Source organism: Oncorhynchus keta, chromosome 5 (genome assembly GCF_023373465.1).
Source record: "Oncorhynchus keta strain PuntledgeMale-10-30-2019 chromosome 5, Oket_V2, whole genome shotgun sequence".
Classification (NCBI taxonomy): Eukaryota; Metazoa; Chordata; class Actinopteri; order Salmoniformes; family Salmonidae; genus Oncorhynchus; species Oncorhynchus keta.
This window is the reverse complement of record NC_068425.1, coordinates 13,283,629-13,294,396: the sequence shown is the minus strand read 5'-3', so window position 1 is coordinate 13,294,396 and position 10,768 is coordinate 13,283,629. Positions and strand designations below refer to the sequence as shown.

General features: G+C 43.7%; 1 protein-coding gene across 1 annotated transcript; it reads left to right on the top strand.

Annotated features, from left to right (window-relative positions):
- The first annotated feature begins 5,841 nt into the window (after nt 1-5,841).
- On the top strand, nt 5,842-10,524 carry LOC118384517 (homeobox protein unc-4 homolog). The gene is made up of 3 exons (XM_035771118.2): nt 5,842-6,899; nt 7,426-7,601; nt 9,160-10,524. Exons 1-3 carry the CDS (start codon nt 6,644-6,646, stop codon nt 10,180-10,182), a joined length of 1,455 nt encoding a protein of 484 aa, XP_035627011.1. The 5' UTR covers nt 5,842-6,643; the 3' UTR covers nt 10,183-10,524.
- Nucleotides 10,525-10,768: the final 244 nt, after the last annotated feature.

Here is a 10,768-nt window from a genome sequence, read left to right as displayed (position 1 = left end):
GTGTTAGATGGCTGGTTTGATTCGTTTGTTTGTTTTTGGGTGGTACATTTGAATACCTGCTGTTAATAGGGTCAATCATGTCTACTTGCCCACACATGCTCATTTTCTGTCAGGGGGAAAGTTTGGAGTTGAAGGACTGATTTTGTATCTTCAGGTGCCGGGAACTCCCTGTCCACATCATTACCATTGCCCTGTCACCTGCAGTTACCAAGAGTGAACACAGGAAAACAAACCTCAGTGGAAGATCAGTGAACACAGTCATGTTTTGTCCTCCACACTTCTACAGCCTAAAGATAGTGTGATGCAAAAACAGTACACTTAACTTGAACACTCTGTCATATGGGCTAGGCTATAAACAGTCAGTTGGCTAGGCTATAATACCAAACAGTCAGTTGGCTATGCTCAAAGCTAGAAAACTGTCTTTAATGGATCGTTTCAGACAGTGTCAAATCTGTTTTCATAATAACCTGTCCTGTCATGATATGTTATGACAGTGTTACAGACAGACAGACAGACAGACAGACAGACAGACAGACAGACAGACAGACAGACAGACAGACAGACAGACAGACAGACAGACAGACATGCCTACACACACAGACACACACGTTTGATATGCACTGTGTGCGGTCACAGGCCATGCTTCATTCTTCACATTTCTAAACATCTGTGATTGAAGGAGTGATTTGATGTCATCTGGTTCAACGCTCACAACATAGTATGAAGAGATTGTGAATATGATGTGACATATACAAGGCTGTGAAGATGATGTGACATGTAGCCTACAACAAGTAGCATACAGTAGATCTATAAACCCAGCAAAAAAAGAAACATCCTCTCACTGTCAACTGCATTTATTTTCATCAAACTTAACATGTGTAAATATTTGTATGAACATAACAAGATTCAACAACTGAGACATAAACTGAACAAGTTCCATAGACATGTGACTAACAGAAATGGAATAATGTGTCCCTGAACAAAGGGGAGAGTCAAAAGTAACAGTCAGTATCTGGTGTGGCCACCAGCTGCATGAAGTACTGCAGTGCATCTCCTCATGGACTGCACCAGATTTGCCAGTTCTTGCTGTGAGATGTTATCCCACTCTTCCACCAAGCCACCTGCACGTTCCCGGACATTTCTGGGAGGAATGGCCCTAGCTCTCACCCTCCGATCAAACAGGTCCCAGACTTGCTCAATGGGATTGAGATCCGGGCTCTTCGGTGGCCATGGCAGAACATTGACATTCCTGTCTGGCAGAAAATCACACACAGAACGAGCAGTATGGCTGGTGGCATTGTCATGCTGGAGGGTCATTTCAGGATGAGGAAGGGTACAACATGAGGGAGGAGGATGTCTTCCCTGTAATGCACAGCATTGAGATTTTCTGCAATGACAACAAGCTCAGTCCGATGATGCTGTGACACACCGCTCCAGACCATGACGGACCCTCCACCTCCAAAACGATCCCGCTCCAGAGTCCTGGACTCGGTGTAACGTTCATTCCTTCCACGAAAAACGTGAATCCGACCATCACCCCCGGTGAGAGAAAACCACGACTCGTCAGTGAAGAGCACTTTTTGCCAGTCCTGTCTGGTCCAGTGACGGTGGGTTTGTGCCCATAGGCAACGTTGTTGCCGGTGATGTCTGGTGAGGACCAGCCTTACAACAGGCCTCCAAGCCCTCAGTCCAGCCTCTCTCAGCCTATTGCGGACAATCTGAGAACTGATGGAGGGATTGTACGTTCCTGGTGTAACTCGGGCAGTTGTTGTTGCCATCTTGTACCTGTCCCGCAGGTGTGATGTTCGGATGTACCGATCCTGTGCAGGTGTTGTTACACGTGGTCTGCCACTGCGAGGATGATCAGCTGTCCATCCTATCCTGTAATTTATTGCCCTGGCCACAACTGCAGTCCTCATGCCTCCTTGCAGCATGCCTAAGGCACATTCATGCAGATGAGCAGGGACCCTGGGCATCTTTCTTTTGGTGTTTTTCAGAGTCAGTAGAAAGGCCTCTTTAGTGTCCTAAGTTTTCATAACTGTGACTTTAATTGCCTACCGTCTGTAAGCTGTTAATGTCTTAACGACCGTTCCACAGGTGCATGTTCATTAATTGTTTATGGTTCATTGAACACGCATGGGAAACAGTGTTTAAACCCTACAATGAAGATCTTTGAAGTTATTTGGATATTTACGAATTATCTTTGAAAGACAGTGTCACGTTCTGACGTGTTCTTTTTTCTATGTGTTTGGCCTGGTATGGTTCTCAATCAGAGACAGGTGTCGTTCGTTGTCTCTGATTGAGAATCATACTTAGGTAGCCTGTTTTAGTGGTTTTCTGCACCTCGTTTATTCACGTTGTTGTTTCGTATTTCAGTGTTCCATTATTAAAATCATGAACATGTACCACGCTGCGCTTTGGTCCACACCTTCTTCCACCTACGAAGCCCGTTACAGAAACACCCACCAACCAAGGACCAAGAAGTGTGGTGTCGACCAGGAGCAGAGGGTTCTGGACTCCTGGACATGGGAGGAGATTTTGGACGGAAAGGGACCCTGGGCACAAGCTGGGGAATATCGCCGCCCCAAGGCAGAGCTGGAGGCAGCGAAAGCTGAGCGGCGGCAATATGAGGAGGTAGCACAGGCACGAGAGGCAGCCCCTCAAATGTTTTTTGGGGGGGCACATGGGGAGTGTGGCAGAGTCAGGTTGGAGACCTGAGCCTACTCCTCGTGCTTACCAGAAGAAGCGCAGTACTGGTCAGGCACCGTGTTATGCGGTCAAGCGCACGGTGTCGCCAGTACGCGCTCATAGCCCGGAGGGCTATAGGCCAGCCCCCTACAAGTGCCATGCGAGAGTGGGCATCCAGCAAGGGCGTGTTGTGCCGGCCCAGCGTGTTTGGTCTCCAGTACGCCGTTTCGGCCCAGGGTATCCTGCGCCTGCTCTGCGTGCTGTCCCTCCGAGGCGCTGGGAGGGTGCAGTGCGTCATATACGTGCGCTCCGCCCGTGCCGGGCGAATGTGGGTATTGAGCCTAAGGGAGAGGTGCGAGTGGTATGCACAAGATCTCCAGTGCTCACCCACAGCCCGGTTCAACCTGTGCCTCCACTCTGGATGGTCCGGGCTAAAATGGTGATCCAGCCGGGAGGAGTGGTGCCAAAGCTGCGCACCAGGGCTCCAGTGCTCCCCCACAGCCTGGTCCATCTGGTGCCTCCTCCAAGCACCAGGCCTCCGGTAGGTCTCCCTAGCCTGGTGGGTCCTGTGGCAGCCCCACGCACCAGGCTGTCTCTCCGTCTCCTCCCTCCAGGTCCGCCCGTCTGTCCTGAGCTGCCGGAGCCGCCCGTCAGTCAGGAGCTGCCTGAGCCGCCTGTCAGTCAGGAGCAGCCGGAGCCGCCCGTCAGTCAGGAGCTGCCGGAGCCGCCCGTCAGTCAGACGCTGCCGGAATCGCCCTTCACTCCAGCGCTGCCGGAGTCTCCCACCGTTCCGGTGCTGCCAGAATCTCCCGTCCATTCGGGACCCGCGGCAAGGGTCCCCAGTCCGAGGTCGGCGGCGAGGGTCGCCGCTCCCAAGGAGCCACTTAAGTGGGCAGAGACTATGGTGGAGTGGGGTCCACGTCACGCGCCAGAGCCACCACCGCGGACAGACGCCCACCCAGACCCTCCCCTATAGGTTCAGGTTTTGTGGCCCGAGTCCGCACCTTTGGGGGTACTGTCACATTCTGACCTTAGTTCCTTTGTTATGTCTTAATTTTAGGTTGGTCAGGGCGTGAGTTGGGGTGGGTAGTCTATGTTCTTTTTTCTATGTGTTTGGCCTAGTATGGTTCTCAATCAGAGGCAGGTGTCGTTCGTTGTCTCTGATTGAATCATACTTAGGTAGCCTGTTTTCCCCATTTTGGTTGTGGGTGTTTAATTTTCTGTTTAGTGGTTTTCTGCACCTTACAGGACTGTTTAGTTTTTTTCCGTTTATTCACGTTGTTGTTTCGTATTTCAATGTTCCATTATTAAAATCATGAACATGTACCACACTGCGCTTTGGTCAACACCTTCTTCCACCTACGAAACCCGTTACAGACAGGGACCTGAAAAATGGACGTTTGTTTTTTTTGCTGAGTTTAGATGGTAGGCTAAATAGGCCTATTTGTTTTCTCATCTGCTGCTTTGATGGCCTTCAGAAATTATGATTTGATATCTTCAAATGTGTGATTTATGCCAGTTGCTTTCAAATAATTGGAAATAAAAGATAGGCATTTCATGCCAATGGTTGACCTGCAGGTCAGGGATGGATGTGTATGGAGCTACCTTTTCCATCCGCATGTGGGTTTATCCAAGAAAGTCACTATTTAAGATCAGGTGGTAAAAGCAACAATAGGGTAGACAAATATCACATGATCCAATGTAGGTCTACTTGTCATATAGGCTAAGCTACCAGCTCTATAAAACACTCCTATAAAAGAAAAGGGTTCCAAAGGGGTTCTTCGGCTGGCAAAGGGTTCCAGAGGGTTCTAATAGGAGAAGCCGAGGAACCTTTTTGGTTCCAGATAGCACTTTTTCTAAGAGTCCCTTTCGGTTCCAGGTAAAACCCTATCGACCAAGGCCAGTTAAATTGTTGATGAAACTCTTGAATTCAAATGAAAAGACAGGCCTGTAGCGGCACTGAATGCAAGCCTTGTTCGTCTTATTATCGGGTTAATTAAAGCTAGGATCTGACAATGTCACCCGGTTGTAGAAAAACGGATTTAAATGCAATGTCTCCCGGGACTGCGTGTCAAGGGCTGCTTTTCACTGAGCCCGTGCGCCTGGATGGGGTTACGATCCGAATTGACAAGAAGCAATTATTGAATTTTAGATGTTCAAAAAATACATGAATGGTTGGAATTATTCATAAAACATCTGTAAAACATGATAAACTTAGTTAAAATACAAAGAGAAGGGCATCTGAGCCAACTCTAACCACATCTTTGTAGGGGAGAGGGATAAAACGGCCAGATCCTGAGACATTTCTAAGGAGTTCATTAAAATGTACACATTGAAATGCAGAGGGGTGCGATATGGGCATGAGGTCAAGTGACGAACGGATTATATACTTCCTCATAATAATATTAATTAAACAATTTGCATGCTAATAAGGTAACAATTTTCACGGTTACTGATGAGAGATTCGGGTTATTACAACACGCCAATCCGGGTGCCAAGGGTCAGGGAGTGAGTGGGGAGCGAAATTTCAACTCAGATTAGCATTATGACAGCACCAGACATGGGATAAATAAAGTAGAATTAATTTTCTCTGTAGCCTAAAGAGCAGAGAGACAGAACTACTAGATCTACTTAGATAGGATTGATTCGCTTTATTCACAACACATTTCTTTACATTAGCGAGTGGGGAAACATGGACTAGTCCTATGAAGGTCTCCGGACAAATAGCATATTGTAACAAAAATGAATGGTTCGGAGCTTCCCCGCAGTAGACTATGGTCAGATAGTTTTGTTAACCTTTTACACAATCATAATGTCCTCCGTTTTCACTGGAGATTAGTCTATTTTGAACTTCGAGAATAAATAACCTCTAGGCATATAAATGTAAATATAACACAATTTTTGAATATATATATATATATAGATATAGATATAGATAGATAGATAGATAGATAGATAGATAGATAGATAGATAGATAGATAGATAGATAGATAGATAGATGACACACTGGTGCTGCACATCTAAGCTACAATGTTTTATTTGTTTGCCTCAGAAAGACAGCATTTAGCCTACATGAGTTCAAAACTAGCCTACCAAAAAAAAAATATAACAATAACTACAAAACCGTATACACAAGAAGCTACTTTTTTAACCTGGGAAAAATTCTCACACGTTTCTAAATTAAGTCTCATTAATTACAGTATCAGTGCTGGGGAATAAGGGTTCACATTTCTTCCTAATATCGTTCCTCTTATTAGCAGAAGATTAATTAGTGTGTGATGTAATTAATAACTTAACATCTGCCTTTTTTTCAATCAGCCTATCGACAGCAGGCTGAGGAGTCGATCGCCCCCTTTTATCAACATCCCGTTATATTGCACGCGAATTGGTTGTAGTCTCGAATAAAATTTGACAGCATTTGGATGATAAATGTCTTTGTGTAAAATGAGGGTATTTGTAACTCGGCATCGATTAATAGAGAGAGTAACATTTTAAAACGCCATAACATGTTGACCAAAAACTGTGACTAGCCTCTCCGTCATTTTAGATGTGGGAGCGAGCGTTCGAAATTAGTCCATCTCTTTCACCTTTTACTGGGCTTCAATCTGATCACTCTCTCTTGGTGGTCCCCGTGTAGTTGTGATGTAGTTCTTATCAAAGCCCCCTGTCTTGTTGTGACAGCTCTGATATTGTTTATTGAGGTGGATGTCAGGTTTAATTAGCAATCGATATGGAAAGCGTTTGCCAGACCGCGCCTCTGACGTCATACTCGATTACCGTTTCTCATTGGTCTCAAATTCCCAAAGCCTAGGCTAATTATTGGAAGGTTCATGTTGATAAAGTACAGCTCATCCTTCCCTCCACATCATGTCCCCTCCTCGCTGGCCACACTCACTGCATGCTTTTTAAATTCACAACACCAGCCTCCAGACGTCGTTTCCTTTTGCCTAGGAGATGATGGACAGCAGGATACTGGATCCACCTCATGCCCAGTTCGGAGGCTCTCTCGGCGGGATGGTGGGCTTTCCGTACCATCTAAGCCACCATCATGTTTACGAATTAGCCGGTCATCAACTTCAATCTGCGGCCGCAGTTCCTTTTTCAATAGACGGATTACTTAATGGTTCCTGCACAGCTTCAGTGGTTAATTCAAACCCCCTCTTGTCTGGCTGTGGTATGAATGGAGATAACCAGCAGTACAAGTTGACAGGTGAGCAAAACGAAACACAATACTTATCAAAAGGTTGGCTCTAGATCAAAGGACTAAACAAAGAACTGAAAGTGTCTGTATATCCTGTATATCATGTCCTGTATATCCTCTCCATAAAGCGTTAAAGAGGGAATCCAAATCCCAAGAAACAAAGACGCTTCTTCTGCTTTCAAATGAGGCTTTATGCAATTCATTTCAGTGGAGAGCAGCATAGGAGCTCAACTCCAAACATGAAACCCCCTTGTGTTGTGACAGGGTGGGAAACATCACTATTTCTCTATTGTTAGTAAGTAGAATGTTTGAATGTGTTATTGTTATTATTATCAGGATCAATATTGTGTGATTAATAGTCTATTATTACTCATATTTTCTTACCATCGAAAACTGACATAATAACCCAATTTATTAGACTATATTTGATTCATTTCTTTATAAAGGACCACAGAAAGAACGTTAACTTGCAAAAATTCATGCCGACTACTTTTGCGTCTCTCACACACTCTCTTGTTTTGTATTCTCATGCTAGATTCGTGTGACCCAGACAAGGATAGCCCTGGTTGTAAGAGACGACGAACTCGTACAAATTTCACTGGTTGGCAACTGGAAGAATTAGAAAAGGCTTTTAATGAGAGTCACTATCCCGACGTGTTCATGAGGGAAGCACTGGCTCTGAGATTGGACTTGATAGAATCGAGGGTACAGGTAAATATCAACCATATCTACTTTTTGGCATTCACTGTTGTTGGTTTGTTATGATGTGTAGCCTAATGTTTCTTAAACACTGATAGGCTGTTTGAACAAAGGAAAGTGGGCCTATTTATTCCCCATGTCTCTTACACAAATATATTACAATGGTCTATTTTAGATATATAGCTGTCCTGTAATTCCTATCTCTTTGTTGTTTTGTACTGTGACCAACAACTCCACAGGGAGCTCGTGTAATATAGGCACATAAAGGACTATTATAGTATGTACAGTACAATGCCTGTACTGTACACAATATATATACACAATATATATACACATACAGTACGATGCTTCAAAACTGCAAATCATTTTCACTAATTTAAAAAGGAAAACATTATCAAACGTGAATATTTATTTAGATACAATATACGATATATTTATAGAGATACAGTCTTCGAAATCAAGGGTGATACGAGCAGCAAACCGAGTATAAAGAGGACCTCTGGTTCAAGGAGAAATACTTTAAATATGGCTAAACCATGGAATGGTCCGTTCATTTGCTGTACTTGATTTTAATATGAATTGTGTAGATTCAGCCGGCAAGGCTATATTACTTGCACTCAAACATACTCAAAATGAATACATCGACGTATGCACATTCAGTCTTTTCACTTGTATTTTCCTATATAAACCGATAGAACACCCAAGTATACACATACATTTCTGAACTTGAATATTGATACATTTTCAAGCCGTACATTTTTATAAAGTACACACCTTTTCCCACATCTATCCTCATCAGTCAAATGTCAATGCACGTGGACTTATTATTGTGATTATTTGCACTTCTGATGCCAAAAGTTCATATGTATATTGTGTTATGCACAGAGAAAATGCCAAAAAATTGCAAAAGTGACATGCAAAATATAGGACTAAACCAGCGTTTATTTTTTGTCTTAGCAATACACAGCTGAAATAATCAACTAATCATCAAGCTTTGATCCATTTGAATCAGCTGTGTGGTGTTAGGGAAAAAAACAAAACGTTGACCCCCCTGGGGTCCCGAGGACCGAGTTTGGGAAATGCTGGTCTAGTCCTATATTTGGCATGTCACTTTAGCAATCTTTAGGCAGTTAGTGTTGGGGGAAATTTGAGTATTTGTAACCATATTAAACCATGTATTATTATGCATTTTATTGGGACACATGGGCCCATCATAAGTGAAATATATGTTTTCGTGGAGCATTTTCCAGATCAGACAGACAGCATTTAACTTTTAATTGAATAACGAAGAAGCCATAAGCACACGGAATAATTGTAGGCCTAGTCGAATTGGAAAATAAATATGCTTATTTTTGTCATCGCATCTGATAATAAACAATTGTAGGCCTACAAGTAAGAGGCATTGCTCTTTGGTGTTGTGTCATTTGGAACCATCTACAAAACATTATTCCAATGGTTCACACAAATATGATCCTAAATTATTATTATTACTATGTATGTATTTTTTTTTTTAAAGAAAGTGGACTTCTTTTTGAACGTGGGTAACATGATGTGTTTCTCTAATATGCAGGTATGGTTCCAAAATCGTAGAGCGAAGTGGAGGAAAAAAGAAAACACAAAGAAGGGTCCAGGGCGACCAGCTCACAACTCCCACCCAACAACATGCAGTGGAGAGCCCATGGACGCGGAGGAGATCGCCAGGCGAGAGCTGGAGAGGATGGAGAAGAAGAAGAGGAAGCAGGAGCGAAGACTGTTGAGGTCCCAGAATAAACTTTTGTCAGGGGACCTATTTCACACCCCAGGATCTGACAGTGACAGCGGAGTGTCACAAGTGACAGACAGTGAACAAAATCCACATTGTGACTCTGTAGGCCGAAACCAAACCCAATCGAGCTGTGACCAAACACCACAAACCCTCCAGAACCAAAGACACTTGAACCAAGATGCTGGTGGATCCGAGCTGGACTCGTCCGACAGCAGTCAACAGTCAAGCATGTGCGCCAACAGCAGAGCCTCCACCCTTCAGAAGCTGAACCCATTCAGCGTAGAAAGCCTTCTATCCGACTCCAGACCAAGGCGCAAACCGAACATAGATGGATTTTCTGCCTTACCTTCTTCGCGGCCTTTGATAGGGAAAGGACATTTCTTACTCTATCCTATCACCCAGCCGCTTGGATTCCTTGTTCATCAGACTGCTTTGAAGACAACACCACCAGACTCAGATACTGACAACTCCACACAAAGAACCCTAGTGAATGACAGCAGCTTATCTGCCAATACTGGACATAAAAACCACAAGGAGTCCAACAATCTCAACGACGCGACAGCAATCAAAGTGCAGGTCAACTTTACCGCGAAAAATACTAGTTCCCCACAGAACAGCCCAGGCCATGTTACCTTTTCCAGTAGCAACTGTAGTCAGCCTTCAGCCAGTTGTAGTGCAACATATTTCCAAGATGATGATGATTCAAAGTATCTGCCATTAGACAAAAAAGAGCAGTCTGTAAAAGACTACCCAGAGAGTTCCGAGTCTGTGACAACCAACTGTCCACCAGAGACAAAGACAGAGACTCAAGATGTCGGTATGGAATAATAGACCTATAGGTGAGAAAAAATATTGATAGCGTCAACAACACCTTTCATTTGCCCAAAGCTCAATCACGTCTTAGAATATAAACTTTCATTTCAAAGATGACATATATAGCCTATTTTCTGATGATGATGGGTTATAACTGTGTGTGTGTTTGCTGCGTGCGTGCGTGCGTGTATATGTGCACGTGTGTGTGTGGTGGTGGTAGTAGTACTAGCCCCCTTGTGTAACAAACTGTAAAAATACATAAAAAACACAAAAATCCTCAAAGGCTGTAAAAAGTATTATAATATTTATATATGTAAGGTTTTCATAAATAAATCGATTGTATACAATACATCCAAACCGTGTGAGACCTTAAATAGCCCGTATAGTGGGTATAGGTAGCGCTTTCTGCTAAAATCTGATGTTGTATTTTGTGTATTGCTTTAACAAATTTATTCATCTATAAGCCTCACTGAAATGAGGTTACGAGCCGGAGGCGAAAGGACCCGCTCGACTCCTGCAGAGTTTTGATATGAAAGTAATTATTTTCCCGGTGGCTACTGCAGGGATTCAGTTTATTTTAGCCCAAAGGGTTATTATACAT

Excerpts from the sequence above, each read along its gene's own strand:
- LOC118384517 (XM_035771118.2), top strand. The coding sequence starts at position 6,644 with ATGATGGACAGCAGGATACTGGATCCACCTCATGCCCAGTTCGGAGGC. Across the intron at positions 6,900-7,425 it reads CCAGCAGTACAAGTTGACAG|ATTCGTGTGACCCAGACAAG; the intron begins GTGAGCAAAACG and ends TTCTCATGCTAG. Across the intron at positions 7,602-9,159 it reads TGATAGAATCGAGGGTACAG|GTATGGTTCCAAAATCGTAG; the intron begins GTAAATATCAAC and ends TCTAATATGCAG.